General features: G+C 34.4%; 1 protein-coding gene across 9 annotated transcripts in view; it reads left to right on the top strand.

Annotated features, from left to right (window-relative positions):
- Positions 1-24339, top strand: part of SEPTIN7 (septin 7) — a 101597-nt gene that overhangs the window by 54305 nt on the left and 22953 nt on the right. For all 9 annotated transcript variants that reach the window (XM_032286799.1, XM_032286800.1, XM_032286802.1 and 6 more), the window contains 4 exons: positions 4975-5081; positions 13997-14097; positions 15015-15149; positions 21525-21642. In XM_032286799.1, coding sequence (XP_032142690.1) covers positions 4975-5081; positions 13997-14097; positions 15015-15149; positions 21525-21642 — 461 coding nt within the window. The remainder of the gene's footprint in view (positions 1-4974; positions 5082-13996; positions 14098-15014; positions 15150-21524; positions 21643-24339) is intronic.

Raw genomic sequence — 24339 nt, 5'->3', positions numbered from 1 at the left:
GAACAGTGTTGAATTGGAATTAGAAATTATCTTTTTCTTAGCCAAATGATACCCTTTATTGTTTGCAGTGTTTACTTTTATAGAGACCACCCATTAGTGTAGTTATGGTTCACATTGTAATCGGTCTAAAAAAAAAATAGGAAACCTAATTATTTCTCTTTAAATTGCAGTTTTCCCACATATTTGATAAATTTTTAAACTTTCATAACCGTGAATAAAGTTACTTGAAATAACAGTACACCTTGATTTTAATACTACTTGGGAATTGAATTAGAAAACTTTGGTCCGTAATTTCAGAGTAAGTAGTCCAGGAATTGATGGAAGTTAATTTATTTATATATCCCCTGGTGTGTTAAATATCTCATAGCTGAGTTCAGGGTATACAGGGCATTGCTTCACATAGTGTTAAGAATTTAAAAGATAAAAAATACAAATGGAAAGAATATAATCTTAAAGTGTTCTTTCTGTTCTTAAAATCTCTTTATTTATCTCTGCTCTAATCTTTATTATTTTCTTCTTTTTGCTAGCTTTGATGTAAGTGTTTACAACTCTAAATTTCCTTCTTAGCACTGCTTTTTCTGCATTCCATAAGGTTTGGTATGTTGGGTTTTCATTTTTATTTTGTCTCGGTATATTCTGATTTCCCTTATGATTTCTTTGATCCATTAGTTGCTTAAGAATGTGTTGTTTGATTTCCAAATATTTGCCAGTTTTTCTAGTTTGCTTCTATTACTGATTTTTAGTTTTATTTTATGATGGGAAAAAATACTTTGCTTGATTTCAGTTCTTTAAAATTTATTAAGACTTGTTTCTTTTAGTCATTCCTGAAAATGTTCTACATGCCCTTGAGAAAAATATATAGACTGCTGTTGTTGGATTTGGTGTTTTGTCTTTGTCTGTTAGCTTCAGTTGATTTACAGTTTTGTTCATATCCTCTATTTTCTTGTCTTCTGTTTAGTTGTTCTGTTCATTACTGAAACTGGAGTATTGAAGTCTCTTACAGAACTGCGTTTCTCCCTTTAATTCTACTAGTGTTTGCTTCACATTATTTAAAGTTCTGATGTTTGGGGGTCTGTGTGTGTGTGTGTGTGTGTGTGTGTGTGTGTGTGTGTGTAATTGTTACATCATCTTGTGACCCATTTATCAACATTTAAAATCCTTTAGTCTTTCATAATGGTTTTTGACCTGAGACTATTTTATCTGATACTAGCATGGCTTCTCTACTTTTCTGGTTACTATTTACATGAAATATCTTTTTTCAGCCTTTTACTTCAAACCTATGTCTTCTCTTAGATCTACAGTGTGTCTTTTGTAGATATGCAGTTGGGTCATGTCATTTTATCTATCATGACTCTCTGTGCCTTTAATTGGGTGAGTTTAATCAATTTACATGTAAATATAAGAAAGAACTAACTTTTGCCATTTTATTTGTTTTCTGTATGTCTTTTAGCTGTTTTGTCCTAGATTTCTTCCATTACTGCCTTTGTTTGTGTTTACTTGATTTTTTTTTTGTATTGACACAATTTGATTCCCTTTTTTTTTTTTTTTTTTTGTATATTCTATAGAAATTTTCATTGGTTGTTATAGGGATAATATATAATATCCTTAAGTTATTACAGTCTAATTTTCATACCAATTTAAATACATTGAACAACTATATTTCCACTGCTCTGCCTCCCTTTTATGTTCTTGATGTTGTAAATTACATTATTATACATTATGTGTCTACTAATGCAGATTTGTGATTTTTTAAAATGCATTTGCCTTTTAAAATTCATAGAAAATAAAAGGTGAGGTTGCAAACCAAAATTATAATAATACTGGTTTTTATATTTGCCCTTGCATTTACCTTTACAGGATATTTATATTGCTTTCAGTTACTGTCTAGAGTCCTTTTATTCCAACCTGAAGGACTACTTTCTGTATTTCTTGTAATATGTGTGTAGTGATAATGAACCTCCCTCAGGTTTTATTTATTGGGGAATGTGTTTATTTCCACTTCATTTTTAATGGTCAGTTTTGGTAGATACAGAATTCTCATTTGACAGTTATTTTCTTGTAGCACTTTAAATGTATCATCACACTGCCTGCTCCAAGGCTTCTGCCAGAAAGTTGGCTTATAGTCTTATTTGAGGATTCTGTCTATGCAGTGAGTCACTTCTCTTTTGCCATTTTCAAAATTTTCTGTCTTGGCTTTTGACTGTTTGATTGTAATTGTCTTGGTATTGATGGTGAGTTTTTCTTATTTAGAGTTTGTTGAGATCCTTGGATTTGTAGATTCATCAGTTTCATCACCTTTGGGAATTTTTTTCCTTCATGTAATCTCTGTGTTCATTTCTCTTCCTCTAAAACATCCATTGGGTATAGGTCCAATTCATTTCTTTCATAATCCCTTAAGCTTTGTTTACTTTTCTTCTTTCTTTTTTCTTTCTGCTCAGATTTGATAATTTCAGTTGTCTTTTCTTCAGGTTTGCTGATTTTTTTTCTTTTGCCTACTCAGTTCTACTATTGAACCTATATAGTGAAATTTTCAATTCAGTTATTGTATTTTTCAGCTCCACAATAACTTTGTATAATTTCTCCTTATTGATATTCTCATTTATAATTTCTCTTTATTGATATTCTCATTTTGCTTATTTTTCTGATTTCCATTCCTTTTGGTTCATTTTTTTCTTTAGCTCTTTGGACATAGTTAAGACAGCTGTTTTGAAGTCTGTCTAATTTAATATCTGTATTTTTTCAGGAATGGTTTCTGGAAATTTTTGTTCCTTTGAATGGGCCATGTTTTCTTATATCTTGTTGCATGCCTTGTGATGTGTTCTGAAAACTGAGTATTTGAAAGAGTCACCTCTCCCAGTTGCAGACTGGCAATGTACTACTGGGGCATTTCTGTGCTGATATGTTGAGCATGCCTTTAACCTAGTGATCACCCCAAGATGAAAGCCTAAGGTCTTTTTTTTCTGAGCATTTGTATTGCCTAGGCCTGTGGGTAGCTTTTTCAATTCCTCCTGTATACGTGGCTGCTTTTGAGTGTCTTAATTTCCCACAGACTCTCACCTGGATACTCAGAGCTTCTCCTGGATACTCAGATGGTCTGTTAATATCCACACTCTGTAGTCTTAAGCCCCAAACATCTACATACTGTAGTCCCCTTGCAGCTTTCATAAATGGTGCCCATTGCTTCTTTGACCTGATGAGGACCCAGTTAGGCAAAACAGGAACCAGTCCTTCTGGCAGACCAGAGAGGTCAAAATGTTACAAATTAGGTCGGTACTCTTCTGCCCATTTGAAGGGAATGAATTGGGAATTGATTTGCTGCCTCCAGGAGACCCAGATAAACTGCAGAAGAGTTGGGACAAGATCACAGAAAAAATGTCACAAAAGTTTTGCATATTTTTTTTCTTACTTGGGTATTTCCTTTGTTGCTATAGACCTGTTTTTCACAGGTCCTGTAAGGTTAATCCAACTAGTTTCTGGTTGTTTTTGGTGTTTCTGTGAGGGAATGAGTTTTGTGGATGCCACTCAATAACACTTTTTAAACTATGAAAATAATAGAATCCTGTTGAAGGAAGTTTGTAGCACCCAGAAGTATAACAAGCGAAGAAAAAAATCTCACCCAGATTGTACTGTCCTCAGAGTAGCCACGATTTACATTTTGGTGTGTTACCTTGCAGACTGTTATTTTTCTTTCTCTGTCTTCTGTTTGTCCTGCGTTGTCTTGTTCCCCTACTCCTCACCACCAATAAAAATTGGGGGGGACTCAACATAAATTTGTTGAGTACAGTGTTAATTTTTAAATTAGCATACTTTTGGTTTTATTTCCTAAAACGTTGTATACTATAATTTTCATTTATATTTCCAAAAGGAAATATTATAGATATTTCTGATAACATCCAAATGCTTGGGTTTTATTCTAGTCTTTATTCCTTCAAAGTATAAGAGCTAAGAAAGAATCTGGTGTGGCCAGTCTGTAAGTTACTTTCCTGTGACTTAGAAATTTTTGGCGTTTTTACATCTAACAAAAAGTGGCATACTGTCAGTCAAAGGGATAAGCCCAGACCGTGTGGAAAGGATCTTAGTTCTTTTGAGACTTAATATAAAAAAAATTCCTTCTAGACATATAAATATTGTGACATCAGTTACTTAGGCTAAACATGCCTATACTCTAAGTGAATTATTAACAGTAAATACTTTAACTCTATGCCATGTTAATTACCATAATATGATTTATAATTTATTTTAAATTTAGGTTATATATATACCTTGGAGCCATTTATATTTTGGTATACTTGTAACAGTTACTGTACACTGAACTATGTATATTAGACTACACATAGAGGGTCAAAAAAGAGTACGTGATCAGAGTAGAAATCATGCCCTAGCTTCCTTTATGTCTGCCTCCTACCTCGTGGATGCAGTATAAAAAGTAATTACCTAAGATTTTTTGGCTTCTGGTTTGTGGAGAAAGCACCCTTATATTTAGGCTGATGGGTGGGTAAATTAGAAAGTATTTTTTGTGATTTGCAATTTTATATGGAGATGTTCATTGTGATTAATTTTTCTTTGTATCAGCAGATTTTTGCTTTTTATAGCTGCATGATTTCTTTTTTTGGTCATTCATTATTGCCTATTAATAATGAAAAACTTTATTTTACTGAAGCAGTGATATATAATCCAACTTGGATTTTTTAATAATGACTTTTTTCTTTGGGAATACATTACTGTTACATTACTTTTAATGAATACAAGTGGTATAATTAGAAGGCTGAAAAGGATCCTTGGAACACGAGTCTAATTTGATAGGTAAGAAACTGAGGACAAGATACTTATTCTTTGTAGTACATTTTCTAATGTCATTTGGTTGTCTCACCAAGAAGTACTTGTGTAAAACAAATTTGATTATAGCATCTGTTGAATATCTAAGGTTGGATAAAGTGGGTGAGTTTAACAGATATTCCCCCTTATTTCTTTTAGGTGAATCTGGATTGGGAAAGTCGACATTAATCAACTCATTGTTCCTCACAGATTTGTACTCTCCAGAGTATCCAGGTCCTTCTCATAGAATTAAAAAGACTGTACAGGTATGGATGTTAGTATTGTTAACTGATAAGTTGGAGTAACATTAATAGTCACAAAGCACATGCACATTTTATTATGCTTCCTTGGAGGTGAGATGCAAATTTGCCCTTAGCCAGTGTGAGGTGGTAATATGACTTTAGAAAATTTTTTTAAAAAGAAGTTCAGTTAATCAGAAGAATTATCTTGACTAGAGCTTTACAAATTTGTCCTAAGAACTCCCCTAGAGATGACTCTGTGACATAGTAACCAATTCCCCTGAAGTTGTGCTGTCTAGTATGGTAGTCATTTGCCACATGTTTAAGTCAGTTAAAATTAATTAAATTAAAAATGCACTTTCTCATTTGCTCCAGATACAAGTAGTCAACATCCACAAGTGGCTACCATTTTGTGCAGCACATATATGAACATTTTCATCATTGCAGAAAATTGCATTGGACAATGTAGAGAAAACATGATTCACAGAAAAGCTATTGTTATTTAAATACAGTGTTCTATATTAGTCAGTGGGATAATACCATATCATAGTCGAATGGCAATAGCAATTCTGTAAGACTCCCAAAGGTATATGTGATCAAATTTATTGCTTGTCAATATTTGCTGTGCATTCCAGTCCTGAGGATCCTATTAAATTTAGTTGTAATAGTAGGTCTGAGATGGGCTGCATTTTTACATTTCTAGTAAGATCCCAGATAATGCCAATGCCGCTGGCTGATAGATCACACTTTCTAGAGCAAGGGGCTAGACTCCAGATACACACTTTTTATTAAATAGTATAGCAGCCTATAGCCACGTGTGGCTGTTAAGCTTTGAAATGTGGGTGGTCTGAATTGTGATGTTCTGCACATATAAAATATACCACAGATTTCTGAGACTGAGCATATAAAAAAAAAATCTCAATAATGTTTTATATTGATTGTATACTGCAGTGATAATAGTCCGGATATATAAGGTTAAATGAAATTTATTAATTTAATCTTTTTCTTATTTTAAAAGTGGCTACTAAGAATTTTAAATTACTTACATGATTGACATGGTATTTTTGTTTGGCAGCACTTCTCTGAACTGTTGATTAAAAATACTGTTGGTGAGCTCTGCTCATGCAATACATAGAACATGAGCAGAGAGGAGGCAAGTGAACAGTTTTGGCTGGAGTAGGAGTGAGGCAATGATGCTTTTAGCTGGATTTGAGGAAGTGTTAGTGATCATCCCAGTGCACAGGATGGAAGGACAATCTATATATTCGGGGCAGTAACTCATGTATCAAACTGGAAAATGCAGTTTAGTAAGTAGATCCCAAAGGAGTAATTTTATGAAGTAAATATCTTATTTCTTCATTTTAATGTTTCTATTTTAGGATTTTTCTTTTCTTTTGGTAACCTTTATAGGGCTTGAGATTTAAAATTACCTGTAAAATTATGCTCTAAAAACTTGATCCTACATGCTTATTTATTTTGTGATAAATATTGGAAATGTTAATCCTAAGCAAGAAAATGAACTTTGAACTTTCTTAATTTGGGTATCTATTAGGAATACCTTAATTTAGGTATTTATGAATTTAGATATGCATATATCTAGGTAAAACTAACCACTACCCAAATTAATATATGGTTCATTTTCAGCACCCTAGTTTCTTCCATGTGCTCAGTTTCATTCAGTATTATACCCCCGAGAGATAAACACTTACTGCTTTCTCCATAGAGTAAATTTGTCTGTTCTTGAATGTTATATACATATACTTTTTTATATGTTTTCTTTCGGTGAAGATTACATCTGTATTATTTACTCATGTTGGGTGTAGTTCTTTATCATCATCGCATAATACTCCATTGTGTGAATATATCAGTGTATTATTATTATTTATTTTAGATAAGCATTTGAGTTTTCAGTTTTTTACTAGTAGGAACATTCTTGTAATGTCTTGGTGGACTTAGGCACTTGTTGCTGTTGTGTGTGCATAAAGATACCAAGGCATTGAGTTTATTTTCTTTGATTTCTAGTGAGGTTGAACATGTGTTTTGTACTCATTGTTCAGATTTCATTAAGGTGTTTTAATAATCTGAATATTTTCTATCATGTTCTTACTGATTTATAAGAGTTTTCAAAACCTAACTAATAATCTCCTACATTTTAGATATTGCAGATATTTTCTCCCTAGGTGAGCATCTGTGAAACATGTGACAGGCCCTCAATTTATTAGAATTCTTACATTGGCCAGCTTCAAAATAAATTGTCTAAACTCATTTTACCTTCCTTTAAAGTAATACTTCAAAAATGTCCTCTTTTGTTGTGGATATCTTCCTGGAAACTCTTGTTTTAAAAACAAAGGAGTAATGGAGGATGAGAATATCTCTAGCAAGATTTTTAAGACAGAGGCAGGTGTACCATTGTTAAATATCTTTTCTTTACTAAAAAGAAGACCTGTATCATTTGAAAACTAGATTGATCCTTGCTAGAATCCTGTAGAAGTCCCATTTCCTTATGGAACCATAGAGATGTATTCCTTTATATACTGTAAACTACTTGAAGATCACCTAAACTCTTTTGCTCACTTAGGAAAGAACATGCCATATTATGGACAGGATCAGAGTCATTCAAGAAGCCTAAATGTAGTTAGAAAATGATAATATAATCTTCCTAATAGTTGGCTGGCTCCTTACCAAGCCCAGTAGTCTAGCAGATGATCTGCCCTTGGAAGCTCATAAATTCTCAAAGTAGAGGGGAGTGGTCACCAGTATTGTATCTTAGCCCAGACATATTAGGCTGGTGAAAAACACATAATCCTGAGCTTCAAAAGACAAACATTTATAAAAATGGAAAGAAAAACCCTCTTCTGTTATGTAGCTGAATAAGGAGCAAAATTTTAATAAAGACCATGATCTCATATTCTCATCCCTGAGCATTATCTCTTTATAAGAGACTTGTATCTTAAAGGAGCTATTCATTCACATTCACAGTCTTGGAAGGAATGAGAAGCTGTGTACTCTCTGAACAGAGAGCTGGTTTTTAGTCTCCTGTGTGTAAAATAGCGGTTCTGATTCAAGTGACGTTTTTAGTATTGATAATAGAAGGTCTTTAAGATTAACTCTTAACCTTCTATCTTAGACCTCTGGACCCTGAGTTATATGTGTGCATTTCCAGATGCGAGCTGATACTGGTCCTGGAACTTCTTGTATCAGTGCTTCTCAAACTTGAGCACGTGTAACAGTCACCTGGGAGTCTTGTTAAAAAAGATTGCTGAGTCCCTTCCTTCATGGTTTGCTGTATTATAGTAAGTTTGAGGCAGGTCCCAAAGAATTTGTATTTCTCTTTAGTTTTCAGAATGTATTACCACCAGTCTGGGTACTAAATTTTGAGAACCACTGCTCTGTAGTGTTCTTTCCCAGCTGCAAACTGATTTTATCCTATGTCTGTCAGGATATTCTATGTCTGTTTTGCCTTAGTTCTTTCAGAATGTTTCAAATGGAATGAAATAGTACCATGTTACTTCTGTGTTTTACTTAGATATATATTTTTCTAATAGATTGATTAAAATGAAGTGAAAGAAAAAATTGAACATTTGAGCTCCACTTCATGTTTCAATTTCAAATGTAGATACTCATATTAACAAATTTTTTTGGAAAAACATGCTTACAATGTTTATGTTTGGTAACAAACTTTATTTTAATTTTGTTGCATTTGCTTCATTCATTCCTTCATTTATTTATTTATGAATGAGATGGAGTCTTGCTTTGCCTAGGCTGGAGTGCAGTGGCACTATCTCGGCTTACTGCAACCTTCACCTCCCAGGTTCAGGTGATTCTCCTTGACTCAGCCTCCTGAATACCTGGGATTACAGGTGCACCCTACCACGCCCAGCTAATTTTGTGTTTTTAGTAGAGATGGAGTCTCACCATGTTGGCCAGGTTGTTCTCAAACTCCTGACCTCCAGTGATCCACCCACCTCGGCCTCCCAAAGTGCTGATTACAGGCAGGAGCCACCATGCCCGGCCTGCAATGGAAAAGTTTTAAATCATACTCTATGTCAGTGAAAGGGTATCATCTGTTTTTTCTTCGGAATAAACTATCATTTTTTTTTCTGAGATTAAACTCCATTTTAATTTTCTCCTAATGTATTCTGTTAAGATAATTCTTTTGTTCAACGGCAGTGTTAGATTTTTCTTAATTGGAAATTTGACGCTGTTCCCCTTTGAAACTTTCTCTTCTCTTGGTCTGTGAAGTTCTTTTTTTTTTTTTTTTTTTTTTCCTTTTCGAGATGGAGTCTTGCTCTGTCTTCCAGGCTGGGGTGCAATGACGCTGTTTTGGCTCACTGCAACCTCCGCTTCCTGGGTTCAAACAATTCTCCTGAGCAGTTCTCCCTAGTAGCTGGGATTACAGGCACGTGCTACCACCATGCCTAGCTAATTTTTGTATTTTTGGTAGAGATGGGTTTGACCATATTGGCCAGGCTGGTCTCGAAGTCCTGACCTCAAATGATCTGCCCATCTTGGCCTCCTAAAGTGCTGGGATTACAGGTGTCAGCCGCTGCACCCAGGTGGTCCATGAAGTTTTATGAATCACTATTGTAGGTGAAGTGGGTGCAAAAGTTTTGAAACTGAAAAAAGGTGAAAGCAGTACATACATCTCTAGGATAACATATTGATAGACTCCTTGAAAAATTTTCACAGAGCCTGATCAGGAAACTCTCCTGTTGATAATTGGTCCAGTTTTGATAGTTTCTGAGCAATTCACATAACTTATTTAAATGCTTGTCTTATACTAAGTTTTGGGGCTACAAAACACAAAGTTCTCAAAGATCTCAATTGTGGGAAAAATATGGACAAACAATTATGATTTAGTAAGAAAGATGCTTCTGTAAGGTGCTGTAGAGGCAACCTTGGCAAGGTAAATTTTAATGAAGTGGTAGCAAGATGGCAGTGGGTTGAGAAGTGAGTGGTAAGCGAGTCAGTGTAGATGGGTGATGGCAATTAAGGAAGGGATGAGAAGGAATACCTAGGAGTGAGTATGGAGGACTCAGAGAGTGGTTTGATGATTTCCAAAAGAGACCTGAGAATGGCTATATCCTTTGGTGACTCATTCTCTAAGAAATGAGAGATTGAAGATAGAGGGGAAATAGTGTAAAAGGTTGTCAAGATGAGTCTAAAATGGAAATTAATCAGTTCCCCAGCATAGATTGAGAAATTAGTGTTAGAAAAAGACATATTTCACACACGCTGTACCATGGAAGGTACAGTGCTTATTCAGACAAACTGGGAATGCTCTCATCTTTAAGTGGAAATGTGAGGTACTTCCCTGAGTATTGTGACAGACACGATAAAATAGAGGGCTTGGGGAGAGCCTACTGGGAAATGGGAGAGGCATGAGGCTAAGGAGCACATCAGAGGAATATTAGAGGTCATTAATTTTATGGCATAGAAACAGAAAGATGGGTTAATCCAGAATGGGATTTGAGTTGGAAAGGGAAAGAGAAAGGTTTTGGGAAGGAGGTTGCTAATAGAAAATAAGAGGGGCAAGGGATTTGAGGTTTCCGTGTAAGGAGACAGGGATATGAGGGGAGGAATGGTTCAGAGTAGAAGGCCGAATTAGAGTCTCTGGATCAATTTTCTTCTCAATAAAGTAGTTTTGGGTCTTGATGAGATTATTCTTTAAGCATAACTACCCTACTATTGGTCACTTCCTCTTTCATTTTCTTGTGGAACATGATGAAATATCTAAGATGATATTTGTCCTTGGAGCCAGTAAATAAGCAAAATAGATAGTTATTGTGTTTGAGTTAAGTGGAGTGTCTCAGGCCATTCAAATCTTTTCAGTTTTGGCTATAATGCTACCTCTTGAGAATGTGTAGATAGAGGTAAGGTCTTGACAGAAAATTTTAACCCTCTTTTCAAAATGTTATGTTCTTAATTAAATAACATTTATTTACCTTAATAAATGGCATGTAGACATTAAGTTAGAGAAGGTTAGTGTACATGAAACTGTATAATAAACATTGACTTTTTTTCAGTATACTGGAACTCTTGTATATTGTATACACTCACTATTAGAAAATGAGTATCTTGGATTTCTGGAATCTCAGATGCCAAAAGAGGTCTTGATAGATTAATTATACATAGATGATACACAGACGATAGCTTTAGTTTTATTTATTTTTCAGGGAAAAACAGTTGAAAATGCCAGTGATTCATTCTTTTGGTATTAAATGTTGCATCTAATCTTAGAGAACCCTGAGTGATGCTGTGAAATATATTGATGTGACCTGCTTAAGGAAAGTGCATGGGAAAGTGGCCATTTGGAGTAGATTTGTTAGGAAAAGTTTGAAATTCTTGGACTTGAACTAATTTGTTTTCCATGGATCCCATGAGGATACTTGCAAAACCAGATGATAGGATACAGTTGAATTCTGTGAATGGCACTAGTTTACAGTTATGTTTTCTGGATCTTTTCCATATGTCTCTGACTTCTTTGTATTTGACCATGTATGGATACACAGAATTTTGTAGGCCAGAGGAGAAAAGAAGCTTTATAAACATTCCTTAAAATGTATAAAATACAAATCTTCATTTGTCTTAGCAAATCAATAAGTAAGTTGTTGAACTGATTTTTTTTTTTTTAAACAGGGAAATATCTTAAAATTTAAGCTGTTAGGTTAAAATGTGTAATTAGTATATAGCATATAACTGAAGGCTTTGTTTGGTAATAAAGGAACCAGAAATAGTTTGAAGTAAAATTGGGAGATGATTCATGTAAATTAATTATATTATTATGTCACTCTCTAGTATACAGTATTATGTTATTTAAAACAGTAAGTAGGTAAAGGAGTGGTATGATTACCTTGGATATTTCTGCTTCAGCCACAGTTACCATGCATAAATGATTTGTCTTTATAAAGGAGATGGAGGTGAATTCAAGATATTAAGATGTTAGATTTGACTGGGTTGTCCTTTGATTAGAAGATCACCAGATAAAGAAAATGTAAACTTCCTAAACCAGATTAGATGATATCATTAAAAATTTTTTTTGGCCCAGCACTTTGGGAGGCTGAAATGGGATGATCACTTGAACCCAGGAGTTTGAGGCTGCAGTAAGCTAGGATCTGCCATGCACTCCAGCCTGGGGAACAGAATGAGATCCCAAGTTAAAAAAAAAAAAAAAAAAAAAAATTTTCCTTTTGTTTTTGTTCACTCACACTGATGAATCTGATTGTTTTCTCTGAGTTGCTTTCCTCATGTTATTAGGGTAACCTGATAACAGACATGTTAGTTATGTGGTTTATAACAGTGATCTCCTAAACGATGTGCATCCATCATTGATACTGAGAATGATCAGAAAATATTACAACTCTTATTTATTGATGTTAACTTTTTTATCTACAGAGAAATGATAATACATATTAATACTTAATATTCATTTTGCCAATAGTATATATTTGGTGGGTAAATACATTTTGGATATGCAGAATTTTCACTGATAGTTTGTATCAGGATCAAAGCAGTTTGAAGAACATTAATCTTAAAGATAAGACTTTGGCATCTCATTTCTCTAAAAGATAAGTCATGTATGTCCACATCTCAGGCAATTTTTTTCACTTTTAATAAGTTTTGTTAGTGAGAATAAAATTCCTTTAACAGAAAACTCTTGATTGCTATAGGCCTGTGCTCTGTATTCAGTAGTCATTAGCCACATGTGGCTATTTAAGTTAATTCAAATTAAATAAAATTAAATATTCAGCTCCTCATTTGTACTAGTCAGATTTCAAGGACTAAATAGCCACATGGGCAGGTGGCTACCATATTGGACAATGTGGTGGATACACCGCAATTCCATCATCTCAAAAAGTGTTATTGGTTAGTGCGGATACAGACTTTTCTTGCTCAGCAATGTTAGTCTGTACATGTACTATCTTCATACATTAGGTAGCATCTATAAAACAGGCCAAAAGGAAATAGACTGTCTCTAAAAGTGTCCCAAATTTTTGTCTTGTAAATTACCTTATCCTCGTTCTTGGAGCCTCTAGCCTTAATAAGGACTCAATATAAATGTATATCAAGAGAAAGCCTATCATTTTCTGGAGGAATTATTCCCCTTTTTATTTCAATCCATGTTTGCTTTATCTTGGGCTCCTGAAAACTGATACTTTGCATTCAATAGCAACATTATGTCCAGGATTAATGATAATACATCTTCTCATACAACAAAACTTGAGGTTACAGAATATCTTAACTTGTGCCAGGAACTGTTGTTATCATTATGTCCAATAGTTGGTTGGTAAGGTTTCACCATATCAGAATACACTTTTTTTTAACTGTCTGGACTTTTGCTGATTACATTGTCCAGAATGTGGAGTATCACATTTGAGAAGAGGATTGGATCCTAGCCATAACATAAATGCAAGGGTAATTACATCCATGCTGAGAAAGATTCAGGAATGTTAGTAAGTTCATTTGAGTGAGTCGTTTGGGCCAAACTTGTTAGAGAATATTCCAGGAAGACATTTACTATAAATGGTAAATTAGATGTTCTTGTCTGATTAATTACATTTGAACTCTGTGAATCACTGAATTACTCATGCTGCTTATTTGTATTATTAGATGAACTTTTAAGTTATATAAGTATTACATGTCTTTAATGGTGATCAATATTTTATCAATTCCTCTGTCTTTATACCAAGTCTAAGTCATAAACTCAGTATGAATTTGCCAAGAGATTGGCAAACTATTTGTATATATGCTTTCTTTCAAATAATCAGGACTTCCAGTGGCCACAATCATTGATTCTAAAGAAAATATGGGAGTAGGTGGATTTAATTTGCTAACAGTTTCCCAATTGGTTTTGATAAACTTGAACGTCCCTATCATCACCCCTTGTAGGAAATCACTGGTGTAATGTATGATATTAACATCTGCACCGATTACTCTTATAGGTGGAACAATCCAAAGTTTTAATCAAAGAAGGTGGTGTTCAATTGCTGCTCACAATAGTTGATACCCCAGGATTTGGAGATGCAGTGGATAATAGTAATTGGTAAGAAGGGTTTGTCCTCACGCGTTCCAGTGCATTTGAGGTACTGAGGTGGTTAAACTTTTTCTTCTTAACATTTTAAAACTTCTCATCTTAGCAACACCAAACTTCAAGTAAGATGACTTGTGTTTGTATACCAACTTTGCCATTTATTTGACAAAGTTGTTTAACTTCTTTGAACCCATTTACTTTTCTATAAAATGGACATAATACCTATCATAAAATTTTTAAAGACATATTCTGAAATAACGTAGCTAGATAGAATTCTCATTTATTATAAGATATTCACTTTAATTTTAAAACTGTTCACTTTAATTTTATCCATTTGTATAATGGATAAATTAATTAATTAAAACTGTTCACTTTAATTTTATCCATTTGTATAAATTCTGTCTCAATCCTAATTTAAACCTGATTTTTCGACTTTCAGTTTTTCTGTCAGTCCTAAGTAAACAACTATGAAATTTTAGTCTGAAGTAATTATTTAAATATTTTCTAAATAATACTTTTATTTTTGTTTGAATTCACATTGTTTTTGAGGTAATTTTCTGTCAACTCTTAGTACTCCGAAGTTCGTTATGAAGTTTTTATTTAAAGTAATCTCTCATTTGAAATCTAAAATGGAATATAATCATTTTCATATTATGAAGTGTTAGTATACTTATCAGTGGAAATAATACGCTAATAATTTAGCTGTGTTTTGACAATAATTTTTCTTTCATTTGGAAATTTTTGAAATAATGACTAAAGATTTATTTAACATAATTTATATTTTTGAATCTTTAGAATAACTTGACATATCTTCCACTGGTAAATTCGTTTTGCCTATTTGAAAATATTGATCATTGTTCTTTAATAGTCATCAGTTCATTTATATGTAGAATTGCAACTTACTTGTTTTGTTTATTTGCATTCTATAGCTGGCAGCCTGTTATCGACTACATTGATAGTAAATTTGAGGACTACCTAAATGCAGAATCTCGAGTGAACAGACGCCAGATGCCTGATAATAGGGTGCAGTGTTGTTTATACTTCATTGCTCCTTCAGGACATGGGTCAGTACCTTGATACTTCTGATTCTTTTTTTGTTGTTGCTTACTGTTTCCTTTGTGTGTATATTTTAGTAATCTTTCAGTTGGTGAAGTACATATGCCTATTAAGTACCAAATTTTATGTAGAAATGTCTGAGTTGAAAAGCCTTTTTAAGTCCTATATAAGCTAATAGTGATTTTACTCCTTAGTTCTCCATTCATAAGGATTTTCCCTGCTTCATGGAAATAAATAGTAGTTGCCACCATGGTTTGAGGTCTTGGTGTGGCAAATTGACCACTTTCCCACTAGTTGAACTTACCAAATAAAAAGAAGCAGACATACCAGTTAGACATATTCAAAATAAATCCAAAGGTGCTATTTATTAGCAGTCTCATAAGAGATGGTTATCAAAACACTTGCATGCCAGTGTTCTCTTGTGCCATTTCTTTCTACAGTAAATTTATTTGGCTTCTGTTCACCTTAGCTAAAATAGACGTGCTGTTTAGGTATCATATTGTCAGTACTAACCCTTTGTTTATTAGGACGTAAGACCGAAGAATCTGGATATTAATTTGTTCAGATTGTTCTGTTTGTTATAGTTAGCCTGTACTCCTTTTTAGTGTTCTTTGTACTTCCCTGTCATTTTGAGTGCATATATGTGTTATTGACAACTGCAGATTTTTCTAATTATTCTTCCTCAGTCTTTTCCTTTGGGTAAGTAACTCGGCATACATAACTCAGCCACTTGATGATTGTAACTCTACCATCTCTCCCCCAAAAGAACTGTAGTAGCATCAGGCTAAATAGCATTAAGTCATCTGACACTCACAGTAGTGCAAACCAATTCTTTCAAGTATACCTTTCTCTTCTGTTTTTGGCTTCTCTCTTTCTCTCTCTCTCTTTTTTTTTTTTTTTTTTTTTTTTTTAAAATAGATAGGCCAGTGCTCATTATCACTCTAGATATAGAAGGGAGCCTTAATTATATATTTATATTTTTGCACTGTCAGATTGAAGTGGGGTAAAAATGTTTCTTCTTTTATGTCTAATCTTCTACAGTGTTCTCAAAAGTTTACATATTTAAATCACTAAACTGACTCTGACTTAAAAGGCTCAAAAAAGTAATCTTAAAAGTACAGCACACTATATAACCATTTATGAGTACTTGTGTAGCTTCTTGAACTTATATTTTTAAATCATTAACTTGTTAGGGCCTTCTCCTGAAAGCCAGCAAAGTAAAATCTTAATCTACAGTTAAGTCAATAAAATTTGTCAGCTTATAACCAATTTTATTATTTTAGATCTTCTGGATCCTCTCCAAGTTTAGTAATTCTCATGAAATCACATTCTTTCCATCCCCTTGGGGAGAATTTTATTTCTTAAAATTGCATGGGAAATTAGAGGTTTTTTTTTTTTTTTTTTTTTTTTAGTCGGAGTTTTACTTTTGTTGCCCAGGCTAGAGTGCAGTGGTGCCATCTTGGCTCTCCACAACTTCCCCCTCATGGGTTCAAGCAGTTCTCCTGCCTCAGCCTCCCAAGTAGCTGGGATTACAGGCATGTGCCACCGCGCCCACCTAATTTTGTATTTTTAGTAGAGACGGGGTTTCTCCATGTTGGTCAGGCTGGTCTTGAACTCCCAATCTCAGGTAATCTGCCCACCTCTGCCTCCCAAAATGCTGGAATTACAAGTGTGAGCCACCATGCCTGGCCAAGAGGTTTTTTTAAAAAGAAAAAAAATTTTCTATTATTCAAATGATGTGTAATGGCTTTGCACCATTTCTTATTTGTCAGAAGGGGTAAGATGTTTAAAATTGCTATTTCTTACATATTAAAATGTACCTTTGAACAATTTCTCAGCTTAACTGCTTTTAGAAATGGACCAAAGTTTTGCCCATTGGTATGTGATGTTATGGATTAAGTGAAAGAATATGACACTGAATTTTATGTATAGAGTTCCAGATACCCTGCTCACTATAGGCTAAAATTTCATGCAGTCTAATAAATGAATCACAGCCTTTCCATCTTCTCTGGGTAGTCCCTAGGTTTCCTTTTTAGAGGCCTGTTATTTTTAGAGTAATTATAAATTGGTCCAACAGTGTACTTTTCAGTGCCTCTTACCTCCCTCTTTCAAGTATGAACTGCATACATGGCTAATGTATGATTTCAGCTATTATTGCTTCATGTGTGTTGTTCATTATTTTGTAATTGTTATTAAAATTAAAAACTGTCTTGGAACATGAATTTTAAAATGGTGTTTTATCCTTCTAGTATTGAGTACGACTTTTGAGAAATTGGTGTCATCCAATGAGTTTTAGGATTTTTTTTTCCCTTAGAAATACATACATACATACGTACATACATACATACATAATACATACAAAAATTTATTTGCCCTGTAGTTGTTTATAGTTTGTAGACTTAGAGGTTGGTCTCTCTAGTATGGGTTTATCTTCTAGAAATGATAAAGGATTTTCTGTTGCTTAAAAACAAGGTTTAAAAAGTAATTTGTTGATGAAAAGACCACCCAATATAAAACTAAATGGACGGTGGAAAAAATTCAACCAGAATGTAATATACATGTGAACTAAATGTTTTCTATTGCTGATGTTTTGTAGGCTTCTGAAATTTAATGGGACTTTTGTAAGGTCTACCTTTTTTTTCTAAAGTTTAATTTTGTTCTGTGACTGTTTTGGTCATATTTAAGAAGTTGACTTCCCCAACTTCCTTGTCATGTTTATGATGTTTTTTTTTTTTTTGTCATGTTTATTTTTAAATATCTTTCTTTTTAAAAGTTGGGATATTACAATAAATATTCAGCAAGTATTGTTTTGTGTTTAAATATACAATCTTGTTATTTGGGTTTTAATACTTTATATGAAATGCCCTTAAGATTTATTAAAATTTTAGATTAACCGAACTCTGCTTTTTTGTCACATTAATAAGCAAGCTTGTATCTGATGTAACAGCTTAATAAGGCAATAGCAATTTAAATTTGTCACGAGTATGAATTGAAAAACTATAACCATTTAGAACTCAGAGATTGAATATTTCATGGCATTTATATTTAGTGCTTTATATAATGATTAATGAAAAGAAGCAAAACTTAAATCAATTTTCAAAGATGGATAGGTTCAGGCCAGATGCAGTGGCTTACATATGTAATCCCAACACGTTGGGGACCGAAGCAGGAGGATTGCTTGAGGCCACAGACTAGGCAACATAGCGAGACCCTGTCTCTACAAAAAAAAAAAAAAAAAAAATTAGTTGGAGCCCAGGCAAAGTGGCTCATGCTTGTAATCCTAGCACTTCAGGAGGCTGAGGTGGGTGGATCACCTGAGGTCAAGCGTTCGAAACCAGCCTGGCCAACATGGTGAAACCCCATCTCTACTAAAAATACAAAAATTAGCTGGGTGTTGGTGGCATGTACCTGTAATCCCAGCTACTCTGGAGGCTGAGACAGGAGAATCGCTTGAACCCAGGAGGTGGAGGTTGCAGTGAGCCGACATTGTGCCACTGCACTCCAGACTGGGCAACAAGAGCGAAATTCCCTCTCCAAAAAAAAAAAGAAAATTAGTTGGGCATGGGGGTGCACTCCAGTAGTCCTGGCTACTCTGGAGTTGAAGTGGAAGGACTAGAGGCTATGGTGAGCTATGACTACCCCACTGCACTCCAGCGTGGGTGACAGAGCAAGAGCCTGTCAAAAAAGTAAATAAAAATGGATAGGTTCTTTCAGTTAATACTAGTGAGGCAAGAACACAGTTTACAGATAATATAAACTGTTATTCCATCCAAACTCTCTTTTTCATTGTGCTCCCTGTTCTCTGAATGCCAGTGTCAAATTTCAAGGGATTTAAGACAAGGAGAATTAGAATAGGAAGCAACTATCTTAATTCTCCATGTTTGCTTTCTCCCCCTCACCATTTCTGTCTTTCTGCCTGTCAGCTTTACCACAACAGTGAGGTATATACAGTTATCTTTGTTAGGAAAAAGGACTATCTTACCTCAGGGCCCTAGTCCCCCCAATTTTAATATGTTGTTTCTCTTTATTTTAAATGTCAATTCAGTTATTAGTCAATAAAATTAATAACAGAATGAGACCTTTATTTCATTTTTCTCATGTTTTTATAAAAGTTCAGTAATACCACTTTAGAATGGTAGTCCTTTGCAAAATATTTCAGGTATTTCATTTATTCTTGTAAAACATTAAATTTTAGTCCACAGTATAGTCTAGATTTGAGGACTTTGGTTTTCATTTAAAATTTCCAAACAGCATAAGGAAAATCACAGCAGCTTACCTTTTTTTTTGTTGACAAATACTTGGCTACCTTCTCAAGTGCTAGATACCATGCTAGTGCTGAGGATGCAGATGAATGAGATAAGGCCCTCACTGTAGAGCATATTTCAGTGAGAAGATGGGAGAAACAAATAGAGGACAGGGTTACACTTGGGACAGAATTACATAAACCCATCCAAAGTTGAAGATACGTTTAATACACCTAGCCTACTAAACATCATAGCTTAGCCTACAGTTGAGCAAATAAAATCATCTAACATAAAGCCTACTTTGTAATAATGTGTTGCATATCTCATGTAATTTATTAAATACTGTATTGAAAGTGAAAAACACAATGGTTGTACAGTTTCTATTCAGTGTATATTGCCTGCACACCATCAAAAAGTTGAAAAATTGTTAAGTGGAACCATAGATAGTGAGGAACCATCTGTATGCAGGCAGGCAGTTACTGTATAGCACATTAAGTGTTGTGACCACATCGAAATATGCCTAGTCTTAGGTTAGAGAACAATTGATTCCCAGTGGAAATTGGACTGTGAGCCAGTGCCCTAAGGGACGAATAGGAATTAGCCAGGCCAAGGAGAAGGAGGTTGAGAATGGAGGGTGTTCCAGCCAACGTAGTAAGTAGCCTGTGGCCACATTTCAAAGTATGGTGCTTTCAAGGAATTGTAAGAAGTTCAAAATGGCACATTGGAAGTAGGAGGCAAAAGAAAGGCCAGGAATGCTAAGAGATGAGGTCAGCTGGAAAATCTATGTCTTCACAAGCCTTATAGGCCATACTAGTTAAGGAATCTGGCCTTCAATAAAATTTTTGTTCAGGGTATAACTCAGTAAGATTTGGATTTAGAAAGACCACTCTGACTTCAGTATGCATGGTTTGTATTATAGTTATTCATTCCAAAGGTCTTGGTGGCCTAAAGTAAGGGAAATGGAGATATACATACATAATCACATCTACACACATACATATATATTTGGGAAGAGGACTAGAGAGGGGAGGAATCCTAGGTTTCAGTTGAGAAATTGGGTAGATTGCAGTGCCATTCACTGAGATAGGAAGCATAGAAGAGGGAAAATGGGAGTTCAGATGAGCTTTCGATTTAAAGGCGCCCATGGAACACCTGGGTAACATATCCACTGGGTAAACACAAATCTGCAACTTAGCAGTGAGATCTGGGCTGTGTATCAGTATTTGGGAATCACTTGACCAACTGAAGATAATTGAAATCTATTGTAGTCATGATAATTGTACTGAATGTAGAGTAAGAGAAGGCCTGGTAGGGTATTATAAATAATGTACCTTTTAAGGAACTGGCTTACTAAGGGAATCTTGAAAAATATCTTAAGGAAGAAGAGCTTGTGAGAGAATAAGTAATGGTAAGTACTACAGTGGAAGTATTTAGTCACCTTCTTGAAAGTAAATAAAGAGGCAAATTGGAGGCAGCAGCCAGAATGTAATGAATAAAAGGGATGTTGAAGAAGATTCTCTTGTGAGCATCTTGTTGGAGAAAGAGAGTTGGTAGCAAGAACTGAATGTGGAGTTGAAGAACCACCACCATTTTTTCATTTCCAAAAAATTCTGCAGACCAGGTAACCTGGCTGTCTACAAAAATTACAAAAATTAGGCAGGCATGGTGGTGCGTACCTGTAGTCCCAGCTACTCAGGAGGCTAAGGTGGGAGAATCTCCTGAGCCTAGGAGGTGGGTTGCAGTGAGCTGAGATTACACCACTGCACTCCAGCTGGGGCAACAGACTGAGACCCTGTCTCAAAAAAATTAAATAAATAAGTAAATAAAGTTTTGAAACTTTGAGTAATAAATATAGAGATAATTCTAGGAAATTCTATTAGGAGCCTCTCTGGTTTTTCCAATTCCTCTTTAGGGCCAAAATCCTGTGACCAGGGTTCAAGGGCAGGAGTCAAAGCCTTAGCCACTCCAATGCTTCTTGAAGTCCTGTTCTACCTAACTTTTGCTGGCCCAATACATCTTCACAGTGTTTCTGATAAGTAAGTAAAGTAGTTATGTTGTATTTAATTTAGTATTGGGGATGTGAAGAATCTGTTCTCCCAAACTGATCAATTCAGTCCTATTAAATACTGTGTATTTCAGACTTAAACCATTGGATATTGAGTTTATGAAGCGTTTGCATGAAAAAGTGAATATCATCCCACTTATTGCCAAAGCAGACACACTCACACCAGAGGAATGCCAACAGTTTAAAAAACAGGTGAGCAGGATGTGTTAATGCAGGTTTCTTATACCCTTCTCATAATTTGCAGTTTTTTCTATTTTTAGTATAATGTGTTGCAGTCCATTCCTCTTTTTTACTGTATTGTCATTTATACTGTATTAAAAATAACTCTTGAATCTTCTGCCTTAGTTTTTCCCTTAGAGCTCTTACCCATTATCATAGTATCCTTATCCTTTGCCAGTTTTAAAAATATGGCTGTTTTAAGTGTTATTTAATAACATCCCCACACAATCAATTTCTCCCCATACTCTTTGGAATTATGTTCTTAGAATGAATTCCCAGGAAGAGGATTATTCTTTCAAAGGCTCTGATTGTTTTTATGGGTCTTTAACTCCCCACTCCCTACTTTGTCATGATGCTTTCCTGATAAAACAAATTTGTTTTATAAAGTGTACATCTGTTTCACTATGACTTTGCCAGCATTGTTTTTTTTTTTTTATTTTGAAAACTTTTTTGGAATGAAGTGGTACCTAGTCATTTCTTTTCCTTTTATCTTTTCCTTTTCTTTTCAAGAAAGGCTGAACATTTTAAAAACAAAGTTTTTTCTCTTTCCCTTTTTGTGAACATCTGTTTAAGTCTTTTGTCTTTTTGACCAGTAGTACTTGGTATTGCCCGTATTTTTTGATATGAGTTCTTTTTATTCTGGGTATTTAGTTCTGTCTCATTTTCACAATATTTTTTCTATTTCATCTTTTGCTGCTTATATCCTAATTTTGTTTTCAGTGTACTTTATGGAATATTTATAGTTTAAGTTATTTTTCAAACCCATGACCCTAAGAGTCTCATGCTGTATGACTGAACTAAGCTGGAAGACCACTAAACTGTTTTTCTAGACTCATATCTAGTTGTCTCAATAATATTCAGTTACACAGTCACACATATTTCTAATTTAATTGTGTTTGGTTAGGTATACATGACATTTTATGAAATGTGGCGTCAATTCTGGACCCTTTTTCTAGTCTAGTAGTCTTTATTTTTGGCCAGTGGTATATTGTTTAAACCACAGCAACTTTTTATAATACTTAAAAACAGATTATAATTATCTCTATTGTCCATATAGTCCTGTTTGTAACAAAATATTTTGTTTTTTCATCTTTTTCAATTTGAATTTCAGAATACCTTGAAACCTGTTATAAAAAGCCTGTTAAGATTTTCTTTGCAGTTGTGCTAAATTCATTTAAATTTTCAGGATGTTTCAGTACATTGTTTTTCCTGTATCTAGTATTTTTCTGTTTTATAGTTTCCCATTCCTATTTTCATTTTGTAATGTGCTATTTTTAAGTTTCAAATACTATCATAAAATACATTTCTCTTCTTTTATTCTGTATCTCAATTTTTACTTATAACTTAAAGGTAAACAAGATTAATATGAAGTGGCCTCTTTCAAATTGGTCACATTCCAGTGGTTGTACTCAGGACATTTTAATATAAAACCTCTGACTAAAACCACTGCTTTTAGAGCTAGCTACTATTATTTGTTTTCCTCCTCATCATGTATTTGTTGCCTTTTTTGTTGTGTTGTGTGTGTGTGTATTTGTATATATATATGTACATAACCCTAATTGTAAAAGATGTGTGGTCGTATTTTTTTTTTACAGTGACGATTTTTTGCTTCTGTTTATCTCTGTCTAATATAATAACCATGTAACACAATTTGTTCAGAGTCCTTTTATAACTGCCATGAAAGTTGCACCAAAATATAAGTATAGGCAGGGAAGCTAGTTTTAGGTATATTAGCCATTGGTTTATTATGGGCTCAAATAAGGATAGGTAGTTGAAAATTATTTGGATGTCTATATTCTGTTTCAAATTTGGAGTGATTTTGGACATGATAATTTCATTTGAATTAGGTCATTTCTGATGTTATTAATAAGTTGTTTGTTTAGATTTTTGCATTCTCCTTATTAATTCTTGAGCTTTGTAATTTCTAGGGTGTGTTTTCTCCCTGTGTCCTTCCCTAATCTTAAACCTGTTGCTCCTCAATTTGTGTGTATGCATATTTACATCTAAGGATTTTTCTGATGAATGCGCAGGGGCCAGTGCTGTACTTAGCTTTACTTTACTTTTGCCAGATTCTACTAAAAATTTTTAGCCCTGTTCCTTAAACTAAATGGGAACTTATATCTAAAGTAAGAATCTTAGTCATTGTAAATAAATGACCTAAAGTCATTATTGTGGAAATCAGTAAGAGAAATCCCTTTCTGGAGTTTCACATCTTTTTTGAAACTCATTCGGTATGATAGCTATATAACTGTAACACTTCTGAAGTAATTGGATTTGGTGTTTATATATCAGCTTTACAGTTTAAAAAAAAAAAAAAAAAAGACCAGCATAGTACTTTGGTTTTACATTACAACTTTGTATCATTAAAAATCAGTAGGGGCCAGGCGCGGTGGCTCAAGCCTGTAATCCCAGCACTTTGGGAGGCCGAGGCGGGTGGATCACGAGGTCAAGAGATTGAGACCATCCTGGTCAACACGGTGAAACCCCGTCTCTACTAAAAATACAAAAAATTAGCTGGGCATGGTGGCACGTGCCTGTAATCCCAGCTGCTCGGGAGGCTGAGGCAGGAGAATTGCCTGAACCAGGAGGCGGAGGTTGCGGTGAGCCGAGATCGCGCCATTGCACTCCAGCCTGGGTAACATGAGTGAAACTCCGTCTCAAAAAAAAAAA

This window comes from Sapajus apella, unplaced genomic scaffold (genome assembly GCF_009761245.1).
Source record: "Sapajus apella isolate SASKATOON/1434 unplaced genomic scaffold, GSC_monkey_1.0 scaffold19, whole genome shotgun sequence".
In the NCBI taxonomy this organism is placed as follows: Eukaryota; Metazoa; Chordata; class Mammalia; order Primates; family Cebidae; genus Sapajus; species Sapajus apella.
The sequence above is the reverse complement of the archived record's forward strand: the minus strand, read 5'-3'. Positions and strand labels throughout refer to the sequence as shown.